Source organism: Triturus cristatus, chromosome 4_1 (assembly GCF_964204655.1).
Source record: "Triturus cristatus chromosome 4_1, aTriCri1.1, whole genome shotgun sequence".
NCBI lineage: Eukaryota > Metazoa > Chordata > Amphibia > Caudata > Salamandridae > Triturus > Triturus cristatus.
In genome coordinates this window covers 517,315,793-517,330,819 of record NC_140585.1, presented here as the reverse complement: position 1 = coordinate 517,330,819, position 15,027 = coordinate 517,315,793, and the positions used below count along the sequence as shown (strand labels likewise).

At 48.4% G+C, this 15,027-nt stretch overlaps 1 protein-coding gene across 3 annotated transcripts in view; it reads left to right on the top strand.

Moving 5' to 3' along the window:
• Positions 1-15,027, top strand: part of DNAI7 (dynein axonemal intermediate chain 7) — a 543,004-nt gene that overhangs the window by 358,959 nt on the left and 169,018 nt on the right. For all 3 annotated transcript variants that reach the window (XM_085652767.1, XM_085652765.1, XM_085652766.1), the window contains one exon: positions 4,844-5,058. In XM_085652767.1, coding sequence (XP_085508893.1) covers positions 4,844-5,058 — 215 coding nt within the window. The remainder of the gene's footprint in view (positions 1-4,843; positions 5,059-15,027) is intronic.

Genomic DNA, 15,027 nt, shown 5'->3' with positions numbered 1-15,027 from the left:
GGACTTGTATATTGCCTGAAACACTCTTCAACCTCCGCCGAGTCAGTAATCGTGTCACCGTAATCTTGGGCTAATTCAATGGGGTGTTGGGCTGGGTGACGCCCCTTCATGAGATTTGCCAGGACAGCGCCGGGGCGTTCCCCCTCCCAGTATGATCTTGCTATTGCGTATTTCCCCAGGAGTTTGACCTCTCTATCCGCCTCAGCGTGGTATTCCTCTAGTGTTGTCTTAATGGTGGTTAGCAATATGGGGTCATTAGTGTCGCTGGACCTTCTCTCCAGCTGTGTCAGGGTTTGTTCTAACAGTGTCAACCGTTTCCTGATTGATTTTAGTACTCCTGAGCGTTTAGAGATTGCCATTCCCCGAACATAAACCTTAAAAGTCTCCCAAACTGTGGTAAAGTGTGGGACGGATCCCAGATTAGTATCGAAGAAGGTTTCCATAGCCTCCAGTAATTCCACCCTAAAGGCTTCATCTAATAGTGCGTAGGGGGGGGGAGCGCCATGCAAATGGAGGAGGGCGTTTGATAGAAGTGGCGAATGTTAGCAGTACAGGGGAGTGGTCTGAATAAGTCCGTGGCAGGACTTCATAGTCCCGTATAGCGCTTCTGAGGGAGCCCATTAGGAACCAGTAGTCTATCCTGGTATGGAGATTATGGGGGCCTCAGAAGTGTGTGTAACCTCCCTGAGCAGCCGAGCGGGAACACCAGACGTCCACCATACTCAGCTCTGTAAGGGCATCTAGAATAGCCGTGGCTGACTGTGAAATGCATCTCGGGGGCCCCCCGATGGGTCCAAATCCGGGTTAAGGATGCAATTAAAGTCTCCGCCCCAAATCTGTGGAACATTGGGTATCTGGCGTGCTAAAGTGAGGAGGTCATGATTGAACTGCGGACAGTCATGGTTAGGGCCATACACATTGAATATTCTATATTCCGTACCATTCCCACTGCACCGGGACACCACATATCTGCCGTCAGTATCAGTGTGTAACTCCTCAAGGGTGAGGCGGGCTGTGGGATTGATCCAAGTGAGAACCCCCGAGCATGTGTAGTGAAAACCGCAGCATGGAACGTGCCACGGATCCTGCCGCGCACCCGCAGGAGACTCGACACCGGGAGATGCGTCTCCTGCAGAAGGGCTATATCAACCCTATGTCTAGTGCGGTATGACACAACCCTCCTTATTTTGCTCTGGACCTTAAGGCCCCTGACATTCCAGGTCAGGAATTTCAATCTATTTTCCATGTCCATGGTGGTCAAATATGTGAGTGATGGCGTTAGACACTATCCAGTACAACTTGGGAGATGTATCAAGATTACAGTGTGGTCGTCCTGTGTGTCCAGAGTGTGAGCTTCGCTCCATTGTGTCAATAACAACCAAAGAAAAAATAAAACCACTCAATTGAATTAAACTTAATAAAACCACAAACCCCCCAACCCCCCCGTCCTACGCCATGATAACCCCAAAAGAGCATAGTCGATTGTTCCACCCCCTCCCTGAGAAATCTATGGCAACTAGCCATATAGTGGGTAACACGCAGGGGCGGATGTTACCAAGCACTACGAATAACCTTCAGATTAACTCCACTTTGCAATAAACATAGCATGACAATCAAATTTAGAGAACATTTAACTGGCCCGGCAAGGGATGTAATCTCTGAATGCAGTGTTCTACGATCAATGAACCGGAGGCCGCCCCACAATGGATAACTCCTAGATACAGCTGAGCTCACCATCAGTCATTATTACAATGTAACTGCCCCTCAATTCAACACCACATGCAGGTTTCAGATACTTGCGGAAAGTGCAGAATGACGTTGTCCCATGCCATCACACCATCGATGCCCAGTTGTGCCGCCGGGGATCAGCAACCATGGCACAGGCACATCCAAGTGAGTATATTCTGTTAATGCGAAAAACGTGTGGTTCATAACGGTAACCGGGACCCACACAGAGGGTCTAGTCATTGTTATCAAGGGAGGACCCCTGCGATGCCCCCGGCACTGCATCCAAACCTCCCTGCGCAGCCTTGCGTTGTGACTTCTTGAGTAACCCTTTTAGTTCTTTTTGCAGGGCCTTCGGGTCCGTGAAAATGCGAGTGGATTCGCCCAGGTGTACCTTCAACTTGTCTGGATACAGCATGGCATATGCGATGTTGTGGTCACGAAGTTGGCGTTTGAAGGGTTTGAATTGGTGTCTCGCCTCCTGCACTCGAACAGTGAAGTCCGGATAGAGAGAGATCGCCCAGCCCTCATAGCGAAGATCTCCCAGCTCTCTTGCTCGCCGCAAGGCAGAGTCGCGGTCTCTGTAGTTGAGTAGTTTGGCTATCACCGGGCGTGGCTGAGCCCCAGGGACAGGCCGTGGGACCAGTGACTGATGAGCACTCTCCACTACAAATAGATCCGAAAAAGTTTCACGGCCTAGTACAGTGACAAGTAGATTTTCAATGAATTGTTCCGCATTCCCCATGGGAGTGGATTCCGGAAGATCCGTTATACGAATATTGCTGCGGCGGGAACGGGCCTCCAAATCTTCTGCTTTGTCCAGAAACGTAGCGAGGGATTTAGCCATTTATCACTGTGCAGAGTCTGTCTCCGTCTGAGCCTCCTCTACCTCCGTTAGTCTGCGTTCGGTCATGTCGAGGCGTTCAGTATGTTTATCTAGCCGTTCCGACATCCTGTCCATGTGGTACACCAGAGAGTCAATCTTCCCATCGTTGTGAGGCTTTTCTGGATCACTGTGAACATTTGTTTCACCTCACTCGGGTCATCCTCAGGGGTATCCACCCTGCTGTCTGCATATCGGGCCCCGTCCGTCTCTCTATTTCTGGTGCTCTTGGCGTCAAATGGGAGCTTGGTCTGAGTCCTGTCTACTCTGCCCATGATGGTGGTTGCGTGTGAGGGCGGGTAGGGTAGACCAGTCAGTTCACAAGGGTTATGTAGGGGAGCCAGGAACTATCACCAGAGCTGCGCTCTAAGGGTGTTGCAAGGTGCCCCCGAGTGGTGGTCAAAGGGCGCTCAGTGTGGGGAGTCAACAGTTCAACAGAGTTGGTGAGCGCACTCTCACGCGTCCCCATGTGATACTTAGAAGGAGGGGAGTTCACCATTTCCGCCAGAGCGACCCGGAGTGTAGGGACAATGCACCCACAGCCACCTCACGGCCGCCCCAGGCACCAGGAACGCACCTCCGGCCAAACAGCGTCTGTGCACTAGGAGGGCAAGACACTGCCGGCCCCCCCGCCTTTAATCTAGAGCTCCAGTCCCCAGAGCTGCAGAGTCTGATATTTGGCCCTGGGTGAGTGCAGGCAGACAGGCACCAAGTCCCTTCCCGCAGGCCTGCAGATAGTTCCAGTCCTTCTGCAGCCACACCATTAGGGCAGTTATGGAGAGAAGGGGGGAGAACAGCACCCCCCTCCCATTACCGTGAAGACTGCACCTGCCGGTCATGCTGTTGTTGGCCTATGAGGCTCAGCTGGCAGCAGGCAAACAGTGCTGTTGGGAGGCTCTCATCGTCAGGGGGACAGCGGTCACGTCAGGGCTCTCCAGCGTCAGCTAACACAACTTGCCCCCGGGCGGTGAACAGCTGTGGCGTGGGCGTGCTCCCCTCACTGTTCGGCTGGAGCGCCCGCAGGGATTCCAGGCAGGGATCGTAAGAAGGCCGCAGCAGTTCCGCCGCACGCCAATCCCCCAGCGCGGCACACCTGACACCACGTCGGCCCCGTCAGACCGGGAGCCGCGACAACATCCGGAGGAGGCAATGGGACGGTGCAGCCCCCGCGGCAGGTGAGCAGTGGCCAATTGGGGTCCCCCAACAGGGAATTACCAGGTCCTATGCAGTGTCAGTGGGGCCAGGTGGCGAAGACGAGCGCCGCTCCCAGCCGCAGTCCACAGCACGGGGGTCGGCCCGATGCGTGCACAGCCTCCTCCGTCCCTCACTCACGCAGGCCTCGCGACCATCTCCGGCCGCTCTCAGGGGGTTGATTTGCTTCAAAAGGGAAATCAAGCTGCAGCGCCTCCCCCACTGTAATATTATCAGGCAATTTTTCGTAAAATGGTGCAATGATCGTCAGGATAACTTAAATGAAGTGCTGACGGCCTGCGGAGCTCTAACTCTACGCAGCCATCTTGTGCTGCAGCAAGCTCTGCCCCCAGCATATTTGAAAGTAATCTTACCTTAAAAACACAAATCAACAAGCTCTTTTTCCCATGTCCTGTTAATTGCAGAAACACCATAGGGTAGACTACAATAACATAGCCCTAGGGACTGTGGGAACACGATTTATGTGGGTCTCCCAGAGTACTTGACAAAGAAATTGTATGTGATAAGAAAATAGAATCATGGGCTGATCCTGGACCTCAAACGAAGCAACTCTCTCAATAGTTTTAGTCAATCCTCACTAGCTACAAAGGACAAGGTGATTCTGGTTTAACTGGTTGTGCTTTTGTCACGATTAAGTACTCTAGCCCAATGTTTCTAAATGTATGAGACATGCACCAGATAAAAAGCTTCAATCATCTAGCATTTATTTTTTGAGAGTGCCAATAATCAAGAAGAGTGAAGCTTGTGTCTGGGCCTCTCTCAAGCCTCACATTTAAGATAGTCGTATTTTTGTGTCCACTGAAGTGCTGCTCTCCAGCTGTCAGAGCTGGCATCGGAAGAGCCCATCTTGTCTCTGCAGATTGGTTGCTGCTGGTCACAAGGTGATGTTATGTTCACGTACTGTAAATATTATGCACAACATCCACATAGCGCTTGTGACTTTAATAAAACCCACCCTCAGTGACTCGCGTATGTCATCAAATGATATAAAATAGTTGAATATCGGTTTGATTTTTTTTGCAGGCAAAAACTGGACAACTGACAATGTTATCGAGCAAGACTACAGAAAAGAAGAAAGGATGATGCACATTCAGATGGACTCATTTTATACCTTCGCGATGTTCCAAGATGCACACCTTAATATGCCGTATGAGTCGTGGGAACTAACGCCAAAAGGAGTGAATGAAGTTGCTTTTGTTATCTTTGCTGCTTTCACTGAAGTAAAAATAGATATTAAGGTATGTATTTGGAAAATATGCGCAACATGAATAAATCCACTTGCATAGCCATATCGGATCACAAGCACCTCCAAAGACAATTCTACGTGTCTTGAGAGTGATGATCAATACGGAATTGAAATCACGTGTCTTAAATTCAACATAATCAGTGAAAGAAATATCTCTATAGACAAACGATTGTAAACACATTTTTCCAGCAAATTTTTCTGCAGCAGCATGACCTCGTACTAGGAAAGGACTGTAAATAAAATAGTGCGTATTTAAAGAGGCTACACCTAGCAGATGAGTACTGTAGTGTCTTTGACACTGTAACAATAACAGTACGCAACAATAACATTGTAACAGTATATAACAATGCTACTGCAACAGTACTCCATAACAACAACGCTAACAGTACATAACAATAACACTGTAACAAAAACTGTATGTAACAATAACAATACTTTTGTTACTAATAGAGCAAACTAGCATTTCACTAGATGTAATAGTAGCAGCATGAGGAGCAGCAGTAGCTTTCAGTCTTCTAAAGGATAACATTTTATTATGAATCATATATATATATATATATATATATATATATATATATATATATATACACACACACACACACACACATATATATATATATATATATATTTATGTATTATCTACTGGCGGTCGCCAGTAGATAGTTATAGTTAGGACCGTGTTTCCATAGGAAATCCGCAACATTCTATTTGGAATAACTTTGGCGCCGGTTGACGAATCCTCGCGAAATTTTCAAAATAGGTGGGGCGCTCCGCTCCGCTCCTACCCTGAAAGTCTCGGGGGGATTCGTCAAGCGGGGGCTGAGAAAAAAGGGGGGTCCCAAAACTCGTTTTCCCCATGCAATTTCCCATAGGGACCTTTAGTCCAAGGTACAGCCCGAACGGCTGAACAGAATTACTTGAAATTTGGCAGAGAGGTAGTCCTCAGGTCAGGGATGTGCCTTTTGCAGGTCTGGTGTCAATCTGTTCAGTAGTTCCTGAGAAAATCAAAAGTAAAATCATATATATATGTGGGCGGAGCCTAACCACACATCTCATCCTGAGATCTGATTGGCTGTCAGCACTTCATCCAAGAAGTGTTGGCAGCCATCTTGGGACCAATATACATGATAGCACCTCATTAAAAAGCATTGCAGTTAATAGAAGGTTTTAAGACTTTAGTTACATTATAAATCATTTGTTGATGGTACCATACTCATTTTAGGAATTGTGGTATGTTCTAAGGTGATTTCACCATGTGAAAAAGCCTTCTGCTGGGATATCATGATTGAGAGAAAAATATTTTCTCATGCTTTTCCCACAGAGGTTTGGAAGGTGATCTATAAGCTAAACTGAGAGCTTATTTTCTGTAAATTCACATTATCTTTCTCAGTCATGTGAGAATGAAGTCTCACATTCTCAGTAAAACATGTACATCCAACAAGGGCAGAGACTGTCAGTTGATTCCTTTGTGTTCTACTGCAGCTTCCCAGAGTGTTCCAAAGAACAACTAGAGCGCAAACAGTCCTACTTATGATAAACGTATGGCACACCTGAAGCCATCTTGCTTGGTTTAAAGTGGTAACTCTTAAAACATTTAATTTAAAAAGGAACAAAATGAGGGGGTTCATTTTTCCATAAAAAGTATGATTAGTGCTGCAGAAAGAAAAATTAGGGCACATTTTGAGTGACTTCTCAAATCCTCTTCTATTTCATTAAAAAATTCTGACATGCAGACTGAAACATGCACTTTCAATACCAGCAGCAGTTTTCCCTGGTGAGTAGTAGCTTTACTACAGTGATCTAATGAGCAAAAAGAGTGCTAACATTCTGAATTTATGGCAAATGTGTGACACATCTGAATGCCTTTGGAATCAAAGTAAAACACAGAGTATTTCCTACTGAGGAGACTGCAGTAAATGAGGAAATTAGGAAACTTCATAACAAATAAGTCTGCCAAGATGGCCACCAGAGACAAAAGAGCCCAAATGTAGCCCAAATATCACCCAGATGTAGCCCAAGTATAGCCCAATGACAGAATGTCCCAGAGTGTTCTTAAAAACAACTAGAGCCCTTACTGTCTTCATTATGACAAAAGTATGGCACACCTGAAGCCATCTTGATTGGAATAAACTGGTAACACTTAAAACATTTAATTTAAAAAGGAACACAATGAGGGGGTTCATTTTGCCATTGAAATTATGATTAATGCTGAAGAAAGAAAATGAGGGCACATTTTGAGTGACTTCTCAAATCCTCTTCTATTTCATTAAAAAATTCTGACATGCAGACTGAAACATGCACTTTTAATACCAGGAGCAGACTTCCATGGTGAACAGTAGTTTTACTACAGTGATCTAATGAGCAGCTAGAGTGCTAACATTCAGAATTTATGGCAAATGTGTGACATATCTGAATACCTTCATGATGGAATCAAAGTAAAAAACTGAAAGCATTTCCTACTGAGTAGACTGCAGTACATGAGGAAATTAGGAAACTTCATAACAAATGAATCTCCCAAGATGGCCACCGGAGACAAAAGAGCCCAAATGTAGCCCAAAATCACCCAGATGTAGCCCAAATATAGCCCAATGACAGAAGTGTGCAAAACACTTATTATTTTGTGTTTTTGCAGTGTTATATAGTGCAGACTTGTCAGGTATTGGAGTGCTTTACATGAGCATTGGTTACATCACACAAGAACAAATTCATTTTGGTTGTAGACATGGGGAGACTAAGTGATTTGGCCAGAATCACAGAATGTCGAGCTGAAGCAGAAACTCCAACCTGGTTCCCCAGTTGCAAAGTCTGCAGTTCTGGAAGTAACACCACATCCTCTCCCCTAAGTGCAACATTTAATCAAGTGGTCAACTGGATAAAAAAACATAAAGGTAACAAATAATTTAAAAGTGCTTTCTCGCTATTTGAAAACTCAGAAAATATGTCCTTATTTTAGTCTTTTAGAGCACTAACCATAATTTTGATGCCAATAAGACCCTCTCATATATGTAATTTCTAAAGGAAATGCTCTAGGTATTACAGTTTTGATTACATCAAGATGACGTCAGGCGTTCCAGACTTTTGTAATAAATATAGAATGTTGGCAATCTAGTTGTTCATTAGGATACTGTTGAGAGGCAGAGGCCAGGGGCACGGACTCTGAAAATTGAAGGCAGGTAGGAGGGTGCAAAGGCAACAATTTAACCACACTGAGCAGGCAGGAAGGGCCGTGGCAGCACAACAGACTATGGAGGGCAGTGGAAAGGGGGGCAGGGGCAACAAACCAACAATACAGGACTTGCAAGAGAGGCTGTGGCAATGTAATAGACCATTGTGGGCAGAAGGAAGAGGCAATGGTAGTACAACCATACATGCCAACAGACCCGATTCAGCCAGGAAACGTCCAATGTTTTTAAGCTCAAATGGGCTTTATTTGATCTGTCTCCTGTCTACAATCTCCTCTTTTTCAATGTAACTCAAAGGGGAAAATCAATACCCCAGTTTTTTTTCAAAATCTCCCTCTTACCAAGTTCAAAATGTTCGCAAGTATGGTACATTGGATCATGGAAGGAAATGGGGTAGGGACATGGACTTGGATAACAGAGGACAGGAGGGACATGGAGAGGTGCACCAAACTGACCCTGCAGGGCAGGCATCAGGGTTTGCAGCAGCACAATACACCACACAGGGCATGCGGGACGGGAGTGCAGCACAACAATCCATAGAAAGCAAGAGGGAGGGGACAGGACCATGCACATGGACAACAGAGAACAGAGGGGCAAGAGGCAGGACTCGACGCTTCCCAGCTGAGTGGTCGCTCCCTTTGGCTCCGGTATCGTTGTGTAACGCTTCTTGCTGGAAACTGTGTGAAATTAATTGCCTGCTGTGCGCTTTGTATGCCGCTTTGCATATTTCATTATTAAGATTGCCAGCGCGACTTTCCTGCTCTTTTAGTGTATTCCCCCAAGCGCCCTCCATTTTGTTGTTGTTGTCCTCCTACTTAGCCCGCCCCGCCTCCCAGCTGAGCCGCCCTTGCCCCTCCCCCCCACCCTCCTTATATGACAACCGTTCCCGCGCGCAGCGTTCACGCGCAGCGTTCGCGCCCAATCCGCGCCGAAGGTGCGCCAAAGGTAAGCCCGTCTACGCCCGTCCGCGCCTGGACCGCGCCCAGCGCCAGACCCCCTGGCCCGTGCACCCCCCACCCCTCCCGCATCACTTACGATGCCACCACCCTCCTAGCCCTTAACCCCGGTCGCGCCCCCAACTGCGTCCAAGCCGCTCCCGGACACACCCATGGACCTTTCTCTTGCTACTCCTGCAAATTCAGCGGCACCGACAACATCTCCGCTACGACCACACCACAAATTCCCGACCCCAATCACCTACAATGCATCCTTCTCAACACCCGATCGATCCACAGGCACGCCATTGACCTATGGAATCTACTAGACACCATCTCTCCGGACGTCGCCTTCCTAACAGAAACATGGATGAACGCTTCCTCCGCCCCAGACATCACCATTGCCATCCCTGAAGATTATAAGATCACACGCAAAGACCGTACCGGCCACACAGGAGGAGGAATCGCTATCGTCCATAAAAAATCAATCCGCATCTCAACCAGCTCTGACACCAACCTCGCCAACTCCGAACACCTTCACTTCCAGATCCACATCGACCCCAAGACCACACTCAGAGGCACCCTCCTCTACAGACCACCAGGACCCCGCGCAAAATTCAGTGAAGAAATCACGGACTTCATCACTCCACACGCGATCCCCTCCAAAGACTACATCCTTCTGGGAGACCTCAACTTTCACCTTGAAAAGATCAACGACCGCAACACCACCACCCTCTTGGACAACCTCGCCAACCTCGGACTTAAACAACTGGTCACTTCCCCCACCCACATCGCAGGCCACACACTCGACCCCTTCTTCACCTCCAGCAAACATGTCTCCTTCAACTACACTACGGATCTCCTCTGGACTGACCACAGCTGCGTTCACTTCACCTACAACAAGCCAAAACCCACCAACCACCTCCAACCAACTCTGCAAAGAAACTGGAACAAAATCACCATCGACCAGATCTCCTCATCGCTCCTTCTAAACACCCCAGCCCACTCTTCTAACCCAAACCAAGCCGCCGCCAACTTCACCCTTTGGTTATCCAACACCGCCGACACCTTAGCACCACTGAAAAAACGACAAATCAAACTTGGCAGCAAGAAGGCCTCATGGTTCAACGATGATCTTAAGAAATCCAAGAAACTCTGCCGCTCCCTCGAAAAGGCCTGGAAAAAAGACCCAACCACTAGCACCAAGGACGCCTTCAAAAACGCCACCCGCACACACCACCAATTAATCCGAAAGGCCAAGAAAACAGCATTCAAGGATCGACTTGACAACAGCGCCCACAACAGCAAGGAACTTTTCAACATCGTCAAGGAGTTTACCAATCCCTTGGCCAACTCCAACGACATCACCCCCTCTCAAACCCTCTGCGACTCCCTAGCCTCATTCTTCCACAACAAAATTGCAGACATCCACAACAGCTTCGACAACCAACCCGGAGACCAACCCACCGAACCATATGCCGAACATTCTCCCCCCTTGAACACCCTTAACGACTGGAACCCAATCTCCACTGAGGACACCATCCGCCTGATGAACTCCATCCACTCAGGATCCCCCACAGACCCATGTCCTCACCACATCTTCAACAAAGCAGACTCCGTCATAGCACCACACCTCCGAGACGTCATCAACTGCTCCTTCAACTCCTCCACCTTCCCGGAAAAATGGAAACACGCTGAACTCACCGCCCTTCTGAAAAAACCCACAGCGGACCCCACCGAACTCAAAAATTACCGCCCCATTTCGCTCCTTCCATTCCCGGCCAAAGTAATCGAGAACGCTGCCAACAACCAGCTCGCCGCTTTTTTCTCGAAGCCAACAAATCCCTCGACTCCTCACAGTCCGGCTTCCGAGCAAAACACAGCACTGAGACCGCCCTCATCGCAGCAACAGACGACATTCGAACTCTACTGGACAATGGAGACACAGTCGCCCTCATCCTCCTCGACCTCTCTGCAGCCTTCGACACAGTCTGCCACAGCACCCTTTTACAACGCCTCAGAAATATCGGAATACAAGGAAAAGCACTTGAATGGATCACCTCGTTCCTCACCGGTAGAACCCAGAGAGTCCGCCTTCCACCATTCAAGTCCGAGGCCACTGAAGTCATCTGTGGCGTACCACAAGGATCCTCACTCAGTCCCACCCTCTTCAACGTATACATGAGTCCCCTCGCGACCATCGCCCGCCAACACAACCTCAACATCATCTCCTACGCGGATGACACTCAACTGATCCTTTCTCTCACCAATGACCCCAGCACCGCCAAAACTAACCTACACGAAGGAATGAAAGAAGTTGCCGAATGGATGAAACACAGCCGTCTGAAACTGAACTCAGATAAAACAGAAGTCCTCATCTTAGGTACTTCCCCCTCTGCTTGGGACGACTCCTGGTGGCCGGAAGCTCTTGGAAAAGCACCCATCCCGACAGACCACGCACGGAACCTAGGCGTTATCCTGGATTCTTCACTCTCAATGTACAGACAAGTCAACGCCGTATCCTCATCCTGCTTCAACATTCTTCGCATGCTCAAAAAAACATTTCGCTGGATCCCCACCGAAACCAGAAAAACAGTCACCCATGCTCTGGTCACGAGCCGACTGGACTACGGAAACACCCTCTACGCAGGTACTACCGCTAAACTCCAGAAGAAACTCCAACGAATCCAAAACGCCTCAGCCAGGATCATATTAGACATCCCGCGCAACGAACACATCTCTGGTCACCTGAAAGACCTCCACTGGCTACCCGTCAATAAGAAGATCACTTTCCGACTGCTAACCCACGCACACAAATCACTCTACGACATCGGACCAGAATGCCTCAACTCACGACTGTCCTTCTACACCCCCTCCCGCCAACTACGTTCTTCCAGCCAAGCCCTCGCCACTGTACCTCGCATCAACAAGACCACAATGGGAGGCAGATCCTTCTCATACCTGGCTGCTAAAACATGGAACTCACTCCCCACTTACCTTCGCCTTACCCAGAACCACCTAGCATTCAGAAAGCAACTTAAAATGTGGATATTTGACAAGTAATCCTCCTCCCCTCCCTAAGCGCCTTGAGACCCTCCGGGTATGTAGTGCGCTATATAAATTCTTTGACTTGACTTGACTTGAATGGACAGACAGGAGAGAAAGCTGCAGCATAACAGACCATAAAGGGCAGGAGGGATGGATCAGGGGCATTACAATGGTAACAGACAAGCCAGGAGGGAGGGAGTAGGGGTCTGCACATGTAAACAGAGGGCTGGGGCAAGGGGGCAGGGCAGGAGCAGCAAGATAGCCATGGAGGTCAGGCAGGATGGGCACTAGAAGCAAGACACACCATGAAGAGCAACAGTGAGACTGTGATGGCATACACACAGACCATGGAGGGAAGGTGGGAGGGGTTCAGGGGCAGCTAACTGACCACACAGGGAAGGTGGGAGGGGCCATGGCAGCACAGAAGACCATGCATGGCAAGTGGGAGGGTTAGTGGTAGCACAATGGCTATGATGGGCAAGAAGGAGGGTGCAGGGGCATGCACAAAGGACGATGGAGGATAGAAGGGAGGGTCAGGACCTGTGCACAGACAAGAAAGTTCAGGGGAAGGGGCCTCACAACAGACCGCACGGGGCAGGCAGGAGGAGCAGTTGCAGCACAACAGACCAGGGAGGGCAGAAGGGTGTGGCAGTACAATGGACCATGTAGGACAGGAGGAAGAGGATAGGGGCATGGCATGTGGACAGGCAGGGTGGAGGTGGCAGGGACAGGTTACAGTCATCTGACAATGCTAGGCAGGTGGGAGGGGAGTGGCAGCTCAACAGAACACTCAGAGTAGATAGGAGTGGCAGGTCCATGGAACATGGTGGGCAAAAAGGATGGAGTTGGGGCATACACAAAGACATCGGAGGGCAGGGGGAAGGAGAATAGGGGCAGCAAGCTAAGCACAGAGTTTAAGCAGGAGGTCAATGATGGGGCATAGAATTGGGCAATGGAGGGCAGGAGGAGTGGACTGGTACATCATACTAAATTGAGGGCAGTGGCAGCACATCAGACCATGCATGGCAGGAGGGAGGAGGCTAGTCCATGGATTCACACAACAGAGGATAGGGAGGAGGGGGATGGGGCAGCAAGCTAACTGTTCAGAGAAGGCTGGTATTAGGAACTTTATTGTTTTTAAAACGTGTGTCTGTGCGAACTACTTAAAATATGAACAAGTATGAAGCATAATCTCACTTTTATTCAGGAAGAAGAGGACGTTTGTGACTGTGACTCCGGGCTCACTTGGCAGAAACATGCCCTGACCCTCCACCCCCTATCGCAAAATGTAATGCCCGTGAATAGGGTAGGTGAACACAGTGTTATATAGAACATAGTCCTGAGAGCACGATTGAAAATGAAAACTAGATATAGTGTATGGTATAAACTATGCACCAAAAAGTGTGATATAAGATGAACCGGGCGTGAAATATAATATGCAATACATTGTGCGCAATGACAGATTCATTGGAGAGCGCAAGATAGCACAGGCACTAGCGCGTGCTATGCGATATGCGCCTTGGAGTGTAATATGCACAGGGCAGTGTTGTGTAACCTAACTAGTCTCTAAAGTTGTAATATAAAATGTGTGCTGGGGAGTGTAACGTTGCATATGCACTGTGACAAAGATATGGATCCCAGATTGTAATATGTATGGCATAGCACTGTGCGTTATAACATAGGCATCGAGGAAGGCACGTTAGATGGGGCAATACAAACCTGTGCGAAGACAAGTGTGGCATGACATATTCACGGGGTGGTGTTACAGTGCACATGGGCTAGAGAGTGTCATAGCATATGCACTAGCTAGTGGAATACAACACAGAGGTGTGTGGCACTCAGCAGGCAATGGTGGGTGTAACACAGCATTGGGCTCTGCCAGGAGCGCGCTGTGACTCTCAAGTGATGTTCGTCCCCTTTCCAGAGAGTAAAATAAAAAGTATTACACATCCGGCAGTGGATGTGTGTTTTATTAACCGTGAGGGGGGTTTCTTGCATAGTTTTGGTCGAATTTTTGTCGAATCCCCTTTGAATGGCTTGGTGTGCATGTGTATTAAATGTGCCCGTCAATAGCTACCCATGTTTGTATAAATAAACGACAAGGGTGTCTACCGGGATTAGGCACGGTAGGGCATCAGACATGTCAGAGCTTCACTAGTGGTGTAAATACATTCCACGTGGATTCATTGTATGCATAGTCGCCTTTTAATGAATATCACGCAAATCGTCATGCTGATAGGTACGTACGGTTTGTCCAGCATGTCCTAGGTGTGTCTATAAATATATATTTTTTAAAAATAATAAAAAACAGTGGCCGGCCCTGGGGATTGGGGTCAAAAAAATATAATTAGGAGACAGGCCCTGGGGGATGGGGTCATCAGGGCCAATAAATTAGAATAAGAAGGGGAACCACACAGCCCCCCTTCTTAAAAAATTAAAATAAATAAAAGACTGGCATCGTGCCGGAGGCCACGCCCCCTCCTTGCAGCACTCTGCAAACGTGCCCCCTGGCGAGTTGTAAGTTGGGGAATTAATTCCTCTTCAATACTGAGGGTCCCTGAGGGCCAACTAGCCCAACAGGCATCTCCAGTATGCACCAGGGAGCTGCGCTGCAGACAGGTGTTCTGAGGCCAAGCCCCTTTTTACACCTCTCTGCAACGCAGCTCTGTGGCGCTTACTGGAGGTACCTAGTGGTCTAGTTTGACCCTAGGGACCCTTAGGATTCAAGGGGACTTAATCTCTCAACTTAGAACAGCCACAGGGCGCGTTTACACAGTGGTGAAGGGAGGGGACGGG